This window comes from Bos grunniens, chromosome 8 (genome assembly GCF_055505025.1).
Source record: "Bos grunniens cultivar Pamir isolate PY7600 chromosome 8, Bosgru_T2T1.0, whole genome shotgun sequence".
NCBI lineage: Eukaryota > Metazoa > Chordata > Mammalia > Artiodactyla > Bovidae > Bos > Bos grunniens.
In genome coordinates this window covers 111900640-111917603 of record NC_141172.1, presented here as the reverse complement: position 1 = coordinate 111917603, position 16964 = coordinate 111900640, and the positions used below count along the sequence as shown (strand labels likewise).

At 48.6% G+C, this 16964-nt stretch overlaps 1 protein-coding gene across 1 annotated transcript in view; it reads left to right on the top strand.

Moving 5' to 3' along the window:
• SNTG2 (syntrophin gamma 2) overlaps positions 1–16964 on the top strand; it is a 117569-nt gene that overhangs the window by 38538 nt on the left and 62067 nt on the right. The window contains 3 exon segments of the mRNA XM_086414088.1: positions 5716–5853; positions 15324–15380; positions 15465–15522. Of these exon segments, the coding sequence (XP_086270214.1) occupies positions 5716–5853; positions 15324–15380; positions 15465–15522 (253 nt within the window).

The following is a 16964-nucleotide window of genomic DNA, read 5'->3' as shown; positions in this document are numbered from 1 at the left end:
GGCTCTCCAGGGTGGACAGAGCTCAGCCCTCTGGGGTGGACAGAGCTCGGCCCTCCGGGGTGGACAGAACCTGGCCTCTGGGGTGGACAGAGCCTGGCTTCTGGGGTGGACAGAGCCCGGCCTCCGAGGTGGACAGAGCTTGGCCTCCGGGGTGGATAGAACTCGGCCACCCACAAACACGATGGTCTCTGAGTTTGCTCCGTGTTCATTTTTATTTTTCTGTCAGCTTTCAGTCAACGAGGCAGGTGGATTTTCAGCTGATGCCGATGTTCATTTGAACTCAGAGGTTTACGGAAAGCGGGTGGGCGCGCGTTGTCAGGAGCCCCGGAGGTGTGGTCCCTGCAACGCTGCCCTCTCCCCAGGCCCCCGTCCCTCCGCCCGGGGCCATGTGCATCACCCTCAGCGGGTGCTTGGCCGGAGAGCGTTCAGCCGGAGTGCGTGTGACGGTTTCTCCCACGTAGTTTTGCTTTTTGTGCCTTGTTAGGAAAGCCTTCCTAAGCCAAGAATATATTTATTGAAATCTTCAATTCATCTTTAGCACACCTGGAATAGAGTAAGGGTCCAGCTTAACAGCTTCCTCTTGGAGTTCATCGTTGTCCCGATGGTGTTTATTTTTCGTTCCTCACCGTCAGCGACGCCCGCCAGCACCCGAGGGACTCCTGCTGGGCTCTCCTGTGTTCTTGTGGTCGTTTTTCCAAACTCTGTGTCATTTCCCCCCACAATTTCAATTATTATAAATCGACAGTGCTGTATTCCTTCAAGGACAAGATGCAGTGAACACCAACATACCCTGCTGTTTCATGTACGACTAGGAAGAGTAAGGCTGCCAACGAAATGTTGAAAGAATATCCTTTGTAATGCACTCCTTGACTTCATAGACGCTAAATTATAAACAAAAATCCATGTTAGAACCAGTGGCAAACCTCCCACCACTTCCTTTCTGGCAGCGCTGCAGCTGCTGCTGGCCTTGTTTTCCCTTTAATCAGGGTCTTTCTGTCAAGGTCTAGACTGATTCACGTTCTGGGTGGAATACAGAGACTGTGTAGACCAGTTTGGGGACAGTTTCCCATCCACAGGCGTTTCTCTATTTAATCAGTATTTCTTTGGTATTTTTCAATGAAGGATTAAATTTTCTCATTTTAAGTACGCATGTTGTTTTGCATATTCTTGAATATCTAATGATTTAGGGGGAGAAATATTCTCAATTTTTTTTCTCCTGGTTCTATTGTATAAAGGCATGAGTCATACTGATAGAGTTCACTTTTATCCATCCGTATTTCTAGACGTTCATAATTTCTCAGATGTCTGTACGTTTCTCTGGTCTTATTTATGGACATTATTATCATCTGTGAATATTGTTAATGTTGTAAATTGTTTATGCCCTTAGGAGTCTTTTTCCCTACCTCAAGGTGGGCAAAGGTAAACCGAGAAGTTTGAACCCCAGCAGGGCACTGAGAATTCTAGCATCTCACCTTCTAGAGTGACGTTTACTGAGAGGTTGCAACCAGCCTCTCTGTTACAGACTCACAAAATTAGTGAGCATCTCTCTCAGCCTCCAGGAGGAAGTTTTCCATGTTCAACACAGAATCACCGATGCTCTGAGTCTCATTTAGAGGTTTCCTGGAAGGTCGGGGAAGGTACCTTTTATTAGAAGGCTTCGTTGTGAATGACGTTTGTCAGGTGTCTTTCGAGGCTTGTTTGCGATCCTGCAAGAGTCTCCGTGCTCTGAGCTGTGGTGTGGGGGCTCCCAGGAGCCCCATCCTCCCGCCCGGGTTGTCCTGCCCCACCTCCATCTCGGGCTGGGCGTGTGTCCACAGCCCTGGGCAGGAGTGACGATGCTGACTTACAGAAAAAGCGGCCCCAATTTTGGGCAGGCTCTTCCTCTCTCGGGTCAGCCTTTCGGGGGACGCCTGCTGTGAGCGGCCAGGGGGAGGCGGCCTGGGCGCAGCCCAAGGTCTGCTGCTGGCAGCGTGGGAGCAGCTGGGGGCCAACCTGCCACCCGAGCCGACTCCCACTCGACTGCCGTCCCCACGACTGACTGCGGCCGCAGGAGGCCCACAGAGAGGCGCCAGGCAGGCCCCTCCAGATCCCAGGAGCCCTGAGGTTTGGGGGGTCTCACTAGGCCCTGGTGGGTGAGTGTTACGCAGAGTAAATGACACTGACATTCAGGTGAAAAGCTACATTCCCTTCCTTGTTCATTGCTCAAGACGTATTTTCATTTTTATATTTTTCTGTGTCTGGTTTGATAATATTTTCTTTAGGATGTTTGCATTTATGTTCAAGAAGGTGATAGATAAGTTAATTTACTTTGTTACAACTTCCTTGCTGGGTTTTTGTGTCCAGCTTCGCTTGGGTTTATACAAGTTAAATGGTGTTCCTTTTTAGTTTTTCCTCAAAGACGGTGAATTTTTTTTTCTTGAAATATGTGGAATTCACTGATGAAGCTGTATAGCCCTAGAGTTTACTTTGTAAAAGAATTCTAACGGTGGATTCAGCTTTTAAAACAAATGTAGTAATATTTGCATAAAAACGGTGATGAACAAGAGTAACCGGGTGGGTGTGGCTGTTTCAATAAAACTTTATTCACAAAAACAGGCCCTTGGCTACCCTGAGATTAGATCAATTTTCAACAGCTTTTTAAAAATAAAAATGCATTGAAAGATGTAAATATTCTCTGAAACACCATTTCAAAGAGCTGTAACTTCATTATCCATTCAAAATACATTCTTATTTCCACTGTGATTTTTAAAAAATTTTTTATGGTTTCTTATTCATTTATTTATTTAATTGGAGGCTAATTACTTTATAATATTGTGGTGGTTTTTGCCATCCATTGACATGAATCAGCCACGGGTGTACGTGTGTCCCCCATCCCAAAACCCCTCCCACCTCCCTCCCCATCCCATCCCTCAGGGTCGTCCCAGAGCACCGGCTTTGCGGGCCCTGTTTCATGTGTCAAACTTGGACTGGCGATCTGTTTCACATATGGTAACATACATGTTTCAGTGCTATTTTCTCAAATCATCCCACCCTCGCCTTCTCCCACAGAATCCAAAAGTCTGCTCTTTACATCTGTGTCTCTTTTGCTGCCTCACATACAGGATCATCATTACCATCTTTCTAAATTCCATATATATGCGTTAGTATACTGTATTGGTGTTTTTCTTCCTGACTTACTTCACTCTGAATAATAGGCTCCAGTTTGATCCACCTCATTAGAACTGATTCAAATGTATTCTTTTTAATGGCTGAGTAATACTCCATTGTGTATATGTACCACAGCTTTCTTATCCATTCATCTGCTGATGGACATCTAGGTTGTTTCCATGTCCTGGCTATTATAAACAGTGCTGCGATGAACATTGGGGTACACGTGTCTCTTTCAATTCTGGTTTCCTCCGTGTGTATGCCCACCAGTGGGATTGCTGGATCATAAGGCAGTTCTATTTCCAGTTTTTTAAGGAATCTCCACACTGTTCTCCATAGTGGCTGTACTAGTTTGCATTCCCACCAACAGTGTAAGAGGGTTCCCTTTTCTCCACACCCTCTCCAGCATTTATTGCTTGTAGACTTTTGGATCGCAGCCATTCTGACCTGCGTGAGATGGTACCTCATAGTGGTTTTGACTTGCATTTCTCTGATACTGAGTGATGTTGAGCATCTTTTCATGTGTCTGTTAGCCATCTGTATGTCTTCTTTGGAGAAATGTCTGTTTAGTTCTTTGGCCCATTTTTTGATTGGGTTGTTTATGTTCTGGTATACATAAGCTGCTTGTATGTTTTAGAGATTAGTTCTTTATCAGTTGCTTCATTTGCTATTACTTTCTCCCATTCTGAAGGCTGTCTTTTCACCTTGCTTATAGTTTCCTTAGTTGTGCAAAACATTTTAAGTTTAATCAGGTCCCATTTGCTTATTTTTGCTTTTATTTGCATTACTCTGGGAGGTGGGTCATAGAGGACCCTGCTGTGATTTGTGTCCGAGAGCGTGATTCTTGCACCTTTGGCCTGTGGAGGTTTAGACGTTTATTAATTTCATTGAGAAGGAGCTTTGGTGTTCTCTTTAGATGCTCACTTTCCGCTGTAGAGAATGTGAGGACACAGTCCTCAGTGAATCACAACCAGTGAACCTGACCCTGTGAAAAAATTTCATATTGGAGTATTTTAAAAAATTTTTTATTTAGTCGCTAAGTCATGTCTGACTCGTTTGCGACCCCATGAACTGTAGCCCACCAGGCTCCTCTGTCCATGGGACTTTCCAGGCACGAATACTAGGGTGGGCTGCCATTTCCCTCTCCAGGTCCCTCCTGACCCGGGGTGGAGCCCACGTCTCGCGCACTTGCAGGCAGTCTTGGCCGCTGAGCCCCCCGCGCAGCCCCAGGTTCCAGAGCAGCTGCCTCACGCGTTGTGTGTGTTCGGGAAACAGCAAAGTGCTTCGGTTTCCCGTCTAGATCACTGAGAGATACTGGGTTATAGTTCCCTGAACAGCAGTCTCCGTTGGTTATCTACTGTATATACAGCAATGTTAGTGATATATAATGCCGTTTTGATCCGAGACATGTATTAAATATTCTGTTTTTATCTGCAGTGAAGGTCTTTTAGCAGGAATCTCAATCCCACTCAGTTATTGTAAGAGGAACTCACACCGCATTACCGTTTCTTTGTTCTCAGTGTGCAGTTCCTTCAGCAGGAAAAGCTCTGTGTTGACCATGGATCGGCGTCCACCGCCCTGCCCTCGGGCTCCGTGTGTCCCACTCTTTCTGCTCCAGCCTCACTCCCACCGGCGCTCAGCTGCCGGGGCCTGGTCGGTGCTGAGCCCCCCAGGGCCCCGGCCGGCGCTCAGCCCCCTGGGCCTGGCTGGGGCTCTGCAGGCCCTGGGACTGTCCTCTGGTCCTGGGCAGTGGACCAGACCCCGACGGCCTCGCCGAGCATCCTACCTGCCCTCTCCCTTCCCCCAGGTGCCAGGCTGTGTCCGAGGCCGTGCTGGCCAAAGCTCTGTGCAGGCCCCGGGGGGATGGGGTGGCTGTTCAGTGGTCTCCCGTGACCTGTGCCGCCCACTGACCAGGCCCCGCTCAGCCTGGGGCACGTCTGACTCCACACGGAGGAGTCAACTTCTCTAGTTTATCCGGGATGACTTTCTGACTCATCCATTCTTCACTTGCTAAAAACATGTTTTATACAAATCCTATAAAAACTGATCAGGAAGAAATATTTTAAAAATCCCACGATTTTGTTGAACTGTGGTGTTGGAAGAGACTCCTGAGAGTCCCTTGGGCTGCAAGGAGATCCAACCAGTCCATCCTAAAGGAGATCAGTCCTGAATATTCATTAGAAGGACTAATGCTGAAGATGAAACTCCAATACTTTGGCCACCTGATGTGAAGAACTGACTCCTTAGAAAAGATCCTGATGCTGGGAAAGATTGAGGGCAGGTGGAGAAGGGGACGACAGAGGATGAGATGGTTGGATGGCATCACGGACTCAATGGACATGAGTTTGGGTAGACTCCAGGAGTTGGCGATGGACAGGGAGGCCTGGTGTGCTGCAGTCCATGGGGTCGCAAAGAGTCAGACACGACTGAGCGACTGAACTGAACTGAATCAAAGCCTTGTTAGACGTGTGGGTGTGTGGTGAACACACAGCTTTTTTCAGACTCAGGCGCATTTCGCCAGGGCCCCTGCTCTCTGCCCTCATGCCTCCCACCTCTGCTCTGTTTCAGACTAAAACTGGGATCGCCTTGTTGCACGATGAAGTGTCTGGCCACGCCTATGACGTCCGCCTGAAGCTGACGAAAGAGGTACTGACAATTCAGAAACAGGATGTCATCTGTGTTAGTGGCAGCGGTCCCAGTGCAAACGTAAGTGCCTCCGTGTCTGCAGCCCCAGGGCTTGTCTAGACCATGTCACGCGGATCCGCAAGAGGGGCTCCCGGGGGTCCTGCGGGACATGGCCGGATGGACCTCAGCCCTGTCCAGGTGCCCACGTTGCTGCAGAGCAAAGTACCTTTCCAAGTTCATATTGTTTCCTCTCTCGGTGGCTTTCTTAATTTCTTTATTAATATATTTTCCTTGAGGAGCTTTATATTAAAAACATCCCCAGACTGCACACCATGAGACTGAGCATATTCTCATGGGAAACTAGAAAGCTGTGATGAGCAAGTTCGTCTCCTTCCTGAAGGAGTAAGAACTCCAGGGTTTCTGCCCGGAACCACAGGCAGAGAAAGTACAGCATGTGCTCTTCAGCGTCCACCTGTCCTTGCCTCCATGGATGCAAATAGAGTTTTCACATAAAGCTTGGTCCTTCTTGGCTTCAGTTATAAGTGAAATGTTCTTAAAGGTAAGAAACATGTATTGGATGTTTTAGAATATTGAATAAAGATTAGGAAATAATGGTTTTTCAAGTTTTATCTCCAAATTTAACTTGAGACTACTGCAGATGATGTATTAAATATATAACACGTTATATTTGAAGTTTCCTATTTTCCTCCCAGTGGGCTTAAGTGGCTATGGATACATTCTGGAAGAATTCTGAAAGTACCCCAAGGTCTGCCATCCCCAGGTGGGCTGGCTCTTCTAGGGGCACTAGAGACCCCTTGTTTGTGGGATTTCTGAGTCCTTGTAACCTTTACCACAGAGGTGATGTGGGCAGGATGCTTCCACCTGGTCTGTCCACAGTCCTGTGGTCAGTGTGCTGTTATCAGGGCGCGCCATGACCTTGCCTCCATGTCCTCACATGCATGTCTCCCCCTGGACGGCGTCCTCCTCCTTCTGTCCTGGAGCCCAAGGCTGTCCCCCCACCCAGGTCCTGCCCCCGTTCTGGCTGCGGGCCTCGGTTGAGGGCATCCCCTGCACATCCAGGGTGGTGGAGCCTCACAGTGAGGGTGGGAGACAGGACGCTCCCCCTGGATCCTCAGGCCCTGGTTCTGCATCTCAAGGACACCCCCCACCCTGCCCCATGGATCCTGCAAAGCCGCCTCCTCTAGCTCTTAGAAGAGTCCCTAGGAGCCAAGAGTGCCCCTCTCCAACAGGCGGGGTGGCCTCCTGCTCAGCTGCACAAGACCTTCCCTTTGCTGATTATCTTCTGCGTGTTCTCAGGACCATGGGTCGTGGGTGGAGAGGGATCAGGAGGAAGCAGTCAGGGTGATTCTGTAACCACTTAAAAGTGTCACCTTTCTTAATGGTGAATTTGAAATCAGTAGAAAGTTTCAGATAAGTTATAGTAAAAACAGGTAACGTTTCTGTACTATATTGTCCAGTTCAGTCGTGTCTGACTCTTTGCAACCCCATGGATTGCAGCTCACCAGGTCTCCCTGTCCACCAACTCCCAGAGTCCACTCAAACTCTTGTCCGTTGAGTTGGTGATGCCATCCAACCTTCTCATCCTCTGTCGTCCCCTTCTCCTCCTGCCTTCAATCTTTCCCAGCATCAGGGTCTTTTCACATGAGTCAGTTCTTCGCATCAGGTGGCCAAAGTATTGGAGTTTCAGCTTCAGCATCAGTCCTTACAATGAACATTCAGGACTGATCTCCTTTAGGATGGATTGGTTGGATCTCCTTGCAGTCCAAGGGACTCTCAAGAGTCTTCTCCATCACCACAGTTCAAAAGCATCAATTCTTCAGCGCTCAGCCTTCTTCACAGTCCAACTCTCACATCCATACATGACCACTGGAAAAACCATAGCCATGACTAGATGGACCTTGGTCAGCAAAGTAATGTCTCTGCTTTTCAATATGGTGTCTAGGTTGGTCATAGCTTTTCTGTTTCCACTGTTTCCCCGTCTATTTTCCATGAAGTGACGGGACGAGATGCCATGATCTTCATTTTTTGAATGTTGAGTTCTAAACTAGCTTTTTCACTCTCCTCTTTCACTTTCATCAAGAGGCTCTTTGATCCCTCTTCACTTTCTGCCATCTGCATGTCTGAGGTTATTGGTATTCTCCCGGCAATCTTGATTCCAGCTTGTGCTTCATCCAGCCCGGCATTTCTCATGATGTAGTCTGCACATAAGTTAAATAGCAGGGTGACAATATACAACCTTGATGTACTCCTTCCCCAATTTGGAACCAATCTGTTGTTTCATTTCTGGTTCTAACTGTTGCTTCTTGACCTGCATACAGATTCCTGTGTATTGTCCAAGAAAAATAAATTATACTTTTTAGAATTCATTGTCAGATTCTCTGCCCAAGGTTACCTTCTTGATGAAAATTATTGGTTCCTTCATAAGAAAAATGGGTGTATGTTCGTAAATTTATGTTTATGGTTTCAAGTGATTTATTGGTGCCTGAAGCTTGATGTTGGAATTGCCTGCTGTATATCAAAGGGTGGTTTCCGAGGTTATGTTGTCAGCCTCCTGGCTCCATCTTTACTGATCTCTGCTGCTTCCAGAGGAAGCCTCATTTGTAGGAAAGGAGTGAAATATTCTTGAATCGACGTGTGTATCTGGGCTGGGTAATTGTGAGGTGGACTCAGAGGACGTTTTTGGACCAAGAAGAACATGTTCAGCTCCTGAGATCAGAATGCCTTCTCTACACCAGACTCAGAATCCCACTGGAATTCAATCCCACTGATTGGAGAAACAGTTGAAACCTGTGTTCTTCACAAATAAAACTAAAACTAAAAATAAAACTAACTTTGACCTGAGAATTTATCATGTGTTTGGAGAATGAAAAAGACAACTTCCAGCAACAGTCATGGCTATTTCTACAGATCATGCAGCACCTCTGGGGGTGTCAGGACACAGTGATTCTCTTATGTTCATATTGCTGAGTGTTTCAATGTTAACCTCCAACAGGAAACCTGATGGAGAGCACTTATTTTCCATCATCTAAAATTACTCTGAGTTGCAGGAGAGGGAGATGGAATAATTATTCCCCAGCTGATCAGCAGCAGAAATGAGTGTGGATTTCACACCTCACTGAACCCTGAGTCCCTGTGTGGGTCCCAGGAGATGAAAAACGCATCACTGGATTCAACACACACTTACTGCGTCTCCCCGTCCGTGACTGATGCTGAAGCTCCAATACTTTGGTCACTTGATGGGCAGAACCAACTCTTAGGAAAAGACACTGATGCTGGGAAAGATCGAGGGCAGGAGGAGAAGCGGATGACAGAGGATGAGATGGTTGGATGGCCTCACCGACTCAATGGACATGAACTTGAGTAAACTCTGGAAGATGGTGAAGGACAGGGAGGCCTGGCATGCTGCAGTCCCCGGGGTTGTAAAGAGTCGGACACGACTGAGCATCTGAACAACACCACCACCCATGTGAGGTCAGGCAGGGGTCGGCTTGTCACTGGGGCCGCAAGGCCTGTCAGAGTCTAAGGGCAGACACCCCACTCCTGCGGGGGTGGCTCACACTGGTGCTTTCAATTCCAAGGTCAGCTTTCTTAACAGAAATAATGCTGCTGACTGATCCTTACATTTCGAGCTCTGTTGTCAGTGGGAGGCTCATGCTTGCTTCACAACCAACAGGCTCTGTGACGAGCACTTGCTCACAAGTGAGACTGGAGGGGATCTGGTTCTCTTGGAACCTGACCCAGTTGCACTGAGCTTTACACCTTGGGTTGCACTTACACTCTGTATTGTCTGTTTGAGAAAACAGGATTAAGGAGTAGACCTCTATTAGTGTTCGTGAAACTGCTGAAAAAATAAGCACTGTATCTGTTCTGGGTGGATGTTCTTATCAGGAAAGAGGGAGAGAAAGCTGAGTTTACCCTTTTATAAAACCCACAGATTCTCAGACCTGCTGATTCAACATCAGAGTCTAGAATTGGCGATTTTATATTTCATTTGTATTCCTGTCTCTTCCAATCAACATGGCACGCCGAATAGTTAAATCTCTGGGTTTTCTGTCCTTTATCGAGCCCACAGAAATGGTATGGACCTAACAGAAGAGGTGGCAAGAATACACAGAAGAACTGTACAAAAAAGATCTTCACGACCCAGATAATCACGATGGTGTGATCACTGACCTAGAGCCAGACATCCTGGATTGTGAAGTCAAGTGGGCCTTAGAAAGCATCACTACGAACAAAGCTAGTGGAGGTGATGGAATTCCAGTGGAGCTATTTCAAATCCTGAAAGATGATGCTGTGAAAGTGCTGCACTCAATATGTCAGCAAATTTGGAAAACTCAGCAGTGGCCACAGGACTGGAAAAGTTTTTATTCCAGTCCCAAAGAAAGGCAATGCCAAAGAATGCTCAAACTACCGAACAATTGCACTCATCTCACATGCTAGTAAAGTAATGCTCAAAATTCTCCAAGCCAGGCTTCAGCAGTACATGAACCGTGAACTTCCAGATGTTCAAGCTGGTTTTAGAAAAGGCAGAGGAACCAGAGACCAAATGGCCAACATCCGCTGGATCATCGAAAAAGCAAGAGAGTTCTAGGAAAATATCTATTTCTGCCTTATTGACTATGCCAAAGCCTTTGACTGTTTGGATCACAGTAAACTTTGGAAAATTCTGAAAGAGATGGGAACACCAGACCACATGACCTATCTCTTGAGAAACCTATATGCAGGTCAGGAAGCAACAGTTAGAACTGGACATGGAACAACAGACTGGTTCCAAATAAGAAAAGGAGTTATGTTAAGGCTGGATATTGTCACCCTGCTTATTTAACTTCTATGCAGAGTACATCATGAGAAACCGTGGGCTGGAAGAAGCACAAGCTGGAATCAAGATTGCTGGGAGAAATATCAATAACCTCAGATATGCAGATGACACCACCCTTATGGCAGAACGGAAAGAGGAACTAAAAAGCCTCTTGATGAAATTGAAACTGGAGAGTGAAAACGTTGGCTTAAAGCTCAACATTCAGAAAACGAAGATCATGGCATCCGGTCCCATCACTTCATGGGAAATAGATGGGGAAACAGTGGAAACAGTGTCAGACTTTATTTTTCTGGGGTCCAAAATCACTGCAGGTGGTGATTGCAGCCATGAAATTAAAAGACGCTTACTCCTTGGCAGGAAAGTTATGGCCAACCTAGATAGCATGTTCAAAAGCAGAGATATTACTTTGCCAACTAGTCAAGGCTATGGTTTTTACAGTGGTCATGTATGGATGTGAGAGTTGTATTGTGAAGAAAGCTGAGCACCAAAGAATTGATGCATTTGAACTGTGGTGTTGGAGAAGACTCTTGAGAGTCCCTTGGACTGCAAGGAGATCCAACCAGTCCATCCTAAAGGAGATCAGTCCTGAGTGTTCTTTGGAAGGACTGATGCTGAAACTGAAATTCCAGTACTTTGGCCACCTCATGCGAAGAGCTGACTCATTGGAAAAGACTCTGATGCTGGGAGGGATTGGGGGCAGGAGGAAAAGGGGACGACAGAGGGTGAGATGGCTGGGTGGCATCACCGACTGGATTCACATGAGTTTGGGTGGACTCCGGGAGTTGGTGATGGACAGGGAGACCTGGCGTGCTGCAGTTCATGGGGTCGCAAAGAGTCAGACACAACTGAGCGACTGAACTGACTGACTGGGTTTTCTAATTGTCTCCTAAAGAGAGAATGTGCTTTGCCATATGAAGAAGCTGGCTTGTTATGTTTCAGACTTTTTGTTTAGATTGCTTTATGTTTATGGTTGTGTCTGTACATTTGACTTATTTTATTTTTCTAAATTGTAAGGTTACATTTGTGGCTTGAATGAATGCAGTGATGGAGTAAAAAGTAGTGACAGGAAGAAAGAATTGAAAAGATGTCTGTGTTGTATCTGGCACTTTAAGTCATCGCACATTTATGGCTGAAATGTATTTTAGAGAACTCCATACCTTCGGTTTGGGAAGAAACGGCAGAAGTTGTTGGTGAGCTCACAGGGTTCATTACAGGGTTGCGGCAGCACGTAGCTGCTGCTCTGCTGCCTGAGGATCTAGTGCTGCCTGTCACTTCTCAAGGTCGCACCCAGAGCAGCGAGAGGAGAGAAGGGCAGGCGGCGTGAGACACTGGCAATTCTGGTGACAGTTCACCGTGTGAGCCCAGCTGGACCAGTCCCTGGACTGGTGTTTGCTGCCCAGCTTGAGCTGGGCAACGTGGGGAGAGTGGACCTCAGGAGGAGGCCCTGGGCTGAACCAGGGGAAACGACTGACCGGAGTCCATCCACCCAGAGGGAGGAGGTCCCAAGTCACACGGGGAGAGAGTGAGCTTGAAGACAGTGCCCCCCGCGAAAGAATTCTTGCCTGGCCAGCATTGGCTTCTGAAGGAGGAGGGACAAAGCCAGGCAAACGCCCCTGAGGACACTCATCCCGACCGCCCCTCACTCGGGTCTCGTGCTGTGGTTCACGCTTCCCGTGCGGCCTGAAGATCCTCCTGCTGAAAATGCGGTTAGGTGGTGTCAGGTTCAGGGGGCCCTGGTGCACGCAGGCCTGGTGCAGGCCTTCTGGAGGAACATGCACGCTCTCCACCGGGGCCTGAGAGGACTCCCAGTCCGGGTTCTCGCCAGGGAAGAAAGCCAGTGCGAGCGGAGGTGCAGAGGTGGGTCTGCAGAGACGTTGAGCTGTGAGAGCCAAGTGCATCATGTGAAGGGCGTGTGTTCATTGTGTCTGAAGACTAAACAGAAGGTTCTAACAGTCTGACAAAGGAAGGAGAGATTGTATACAGCGATCCAGCCTTTGTGAAACCAGCAAAAGCGAATAAAGAAAATAAATGAAATTGGAATCTCAGTGTACCAGTTAGATAACATCTGGAAACAAAAAGCCAGAGCTGCAAAGTAGATCTAAAGAAATCTCAGGAATGAAAACCACGAGCTGGAGAAGACAGGTGAGTGGTTAGGGGGCCCTGGCGCAGCAAGGGAGCTGGCGGTTGTAGTGATGGAGACGCAGAGGGCAGATGGGGCACGGGAGCCAGGACCCGACACCGGCGAGCCCTGAGTTGGTGGAGGACATGGGTCTGGGACCCCCAAAGGCCCCGGGGGACACTTGCTCTCCCTGTCCGTCCCCCGAAGGCCCTGGGGGACACCTGCTCTCCCCGTCCATCCCCCGAAGGCCCTGGGGGACACTTGCTCTCCCCGTCTGTCCCCCGAAGGCCCTGGGGGACACCTGCTCTCCCCGTCCGTCCCCCGAAGGCCCTGGGGGACACCTACTCTCCCCGTCCGTCCCCCGAAGGCCCTGGGGGACACCTGCTCTCCCCGTCCGTCCCCCGAAGGCCCTGGGGGACACCTGCTCTCCCCGTCCGTCCCCTGCTCCTCTGGCCCATGATGAGGGACCTCAGGCAGGTCCTGGGGCGTCTGCTCCTATTTCTCTTCTGAAATCGCTTGTGTCCTATGTGCTTGGCCTTCTTCACAGGTTTTGTCCAGCTCGTATCACAGATCTACAGAGTGATCAGAGAAATTAGAATCGGGCCCAGAACCTTTCTCTCTGTGTTCTGGGCACTTTGTATGCTGGCCCCGAGCCAACCTCAAGGCTTGTGATTGACTGGCTTACTTTGAGTTGGGAGAAACCCTGCTTTGTGGCAATCACCAGCTAGCCCTGTACACGTGCTGTTGAGGAGTCAGTCCTGTTTGAAGTCTGCATGTCTTAGAAGGGCCACCGCCCTTTTCCTTGGGTGGGTCATTTCCAGAAGAATTGTTTCCACAGGCAAGGACTGGTGATAGTTGGGGGGGCCTGCGTGTAAATGGGTCCAAAAGACACAGAAGGGGTCCTGGAAAGCAGGGGTCGGTCCTGAGGGGGGACCTGGGCACCGTCTGTGGGTAGAGGCTGGAGCTGAGGGTTTAACAGTCTCACGATCTCTGAGGAGGGCGGGCAGCGTTTTCGCAACAAGTGGAGGATGGATTGTCAGCGAGTTCTTAGGAATTTCCCAGCTGCCGGGACATCGGCGACTCTGACTCTTGTGGAATTTGCCCTGGTCCTGGCCCTCAGCACCGTGCATTCGCCCAGTAAATGTGTGTGGACTCAATCCATAGTCTTCTTCTCTTCAACAAGGACAGATTGGCTTTGAGAACATGAAAACCTTGAGATACTGAATGTGTGTGTGTGTGCTTAGTCATGTCCGACTCTTGCAACCCCATGGACTGTAGCCAGGCAGCCTCCTCTGTCCACAGATTCTCCAGGCAAGAACCCTGGAGTGGGTTGCCATTTCTTCCTCCAGGTGATCTTCCCGACTCAGGGATTGAACCTGCATCTCCTGCATTATGGGCAGATTCTTTGCCACTGAGCCATCTGGGAAGCCCACAAAGAATGAATAGATGGGCCAAATTCATTATAAAAGTTTACACTGTGATTTAGCTTAAGGATAGAATAAATAATGGTTTATATGTGTTTGTGTGAGTGTGCATATAAGTGTGCAAATAAGACACAAAAATTTGTCTTTCAGTGAAACTTTAAGTAAGTAAAATCATAATAGCAAAGTGTTTTGCATAGTCTACTAAACATTTTATAATTTTTTCCTTTAATTATGTAATTTTTCAACATTTGAAAAGTAGTAAGCAGAACCCTAAGTAATTACCCTCCATATTGGCCATATGCCAGCGTATTTGCTGTGAATCTCTCCAATTTTTACAGAAATTATCAAAGCAATGTGCATCCTTTTTATTATTCCCATTGCTACTTTTGGAGGTGAACATGCTTCCTACACCACTTCATCAATCCTTGGCCAACCCTGTTCACTGACAAATAGTCAGTTTAGACCAAATACACACCTTACATGTTGGAACACTTGAGAGGTGGTGTGACTGACTCGTCAGCCACGGCAGGGTTAGTCTTGGCTTCTCGTCAGCACTGGCAGCTTTAAATTGGGTCAGGACGTGAAATGATGGATCGTTCACAAGTTAGCATCGATTACTTGACGACTGATCTGAAAATGGTGAGCTGTGCAGAGCAGCACGGTGCGCAGGCAGCCTCTTTGGGGGTCAGGGGAGATGACAGACTTTAGAAACGGAGGGCTGAGCATGCGCTCTGTAGCCTCCCCATCTGCTGCCTGGGAACGGGGCCTCCATCCCTCAGAGCCAGAACGGGGTGAGATGACCGACTTTGCAGGAGCTCGGGGTGGATCTTAAACCAGCACGGTACGGCTGTTTCTTACCAGGCCGTCTGTTTCCCTGTAGCTCTGCCAAGTGCAGGTTTGAAATGGTGCTGTTGCTGCAGTGATTAGGCAGCTCCCCTTTGGAAATATAAATGGCTACTGAAGTTTTTTAAAATTTTTAAATTCAAGGATAATTGCTTTACAGAATTATGTTGGTTTCTGCCAAACATCAGCATGAATCATCCATAGGTATACATATGTCCCCCATATGTCTGAAGTTTTAATAAAGAAGTTAATGTATACATTTTGCATTCACTTTCTGATTGTCCATTTTAACCTAAACTGGGCTTGTTTTCTACATTTTTTAAAGCACAGAACTGTTACGCTTCGCAGACAGCCTGTGGGCGGCCTGGGCCTGAGCATAAAGGTATGAATGCGTTGCTTTTCCCCCGACGCTTCCCTGTGAAGGTCCCCAATCCGTCTTCACTGCACCCCTGTGCCTGTCTTCCAGGGCGGCGTGGAACACGGCGTCCCTGTGGTCATATCGAAGATATTCAGAGACCTCGCAGGTAAAAGCAGCCGCATGACCGTGTGTGCATGGCCGCAGTTTGGAGTATAGAGCTCTGTTTTCAGCGGGAAGATAGCCGCTGTGTGTGTCGCCTGGCCATCCGCCTGCCGTCTTATTTCACAGCTGTCTGCGTTCTCATCCCCGATCCCACCAGCCCTTAAGAGAGATACTGACCCACAGTGTGGCATCACGTTGACCCCAGGAGACACGGACACGGCAGTGATTTCTCAGGAAAGACAGACCTCTGGTGGGTGCAGTGAAAGGAGGGTCAGTGTGACGAGGTTCGGGTGTAAAATCGCGTCACAGCCATGGGGCCAGGCAGGGAGGCCGCTGGCCGTGGTGCTGAAACGGCGATGATGGCTTTGGGAAGAGCTGCCTCTCCCGGGAGGTCAGAGTGTGAGGGTGAGAGCGAGTGAGTACTGGGCAGGTGGCTTTCCATCAAAGTGCATATTTTTCTGATAAACTCACTTCATGGCACTTTCTAATCCAGCTCTTCCGGGCTCCTCTGCTCCCTGGGCCGCCCATCTGCCCTTTCTATAAGGTCCTTCCTGCAGGTCTAGGAGGTGATCCCGCCTGACCCGGGCAGACGGACACCTGGCCCCGAACGTGAAGCCCACGTTGTCGAGGGCCAGCCTGAGTGTTGAAGGGGATGAGGTCAAGGGCCAGGGTGTTGACAGGTCCTGGATGAGATTCCTGGACTCCTAGGCTGGGGGAACAAGTGACGCTTTCCCCCAGGACGCTCAGACCTGGTCCACATCAGCAGGGGGCCTGCTGGCACAGCCTGGTGACCTCGGGCCTCATGCTCCCAGAGGTCTCACGGTCCTGTTTTCCTGCAGGGACTGTTCATGGTGAGGTGAAGCCCCCATTGTGGCTTTGACGTCAGTCGTGCAGAAAAGAGGTTTTAACAACACGTGTGTTCTGCATAAAGACTCTTTTGTACCAAAAGGACACTCAGGATGCAGCTTGACTGCAGTTTCCCCTCTTTCCAGCAGAGTCGCAAAGCCCACCCTTAAAGTCTGCAGCAGGTGGATCACACTTTGTGGGCATTAAGGGTCCTGAGCCCATAAAGCCGCCTGCCTTCCGCAGGGGATGCTTTTCCTGGAGAGCCCCCAGCCATTGTTAGGAGGGAAAAACAAGAGCCTGGCCCTCCTATGCTGCTCTTCTTGGCGACACAAAAGGATTCCAGTCTTATTAGGAAATATGGCTTTAATTATAATCATGAGGACCCAGGTCTCTGAGCCAAATGGCCGTTCTTTTTCAAGGTTTTCAAAGCACTTCAAAGAAGCATACACTTCTGTTGGACTGACATCCTTTTGTTGTATAAGGCAAGTGCTGCAATTATGCAGCTGAAGAGCTGGCAGGGCTCAGTGGCCCCTGTGTTTAGATCGAGGGTCTGCAAGGAGAATGAATCAAGTTGTTGCTGAACTCAGAGTGTATAGTCAT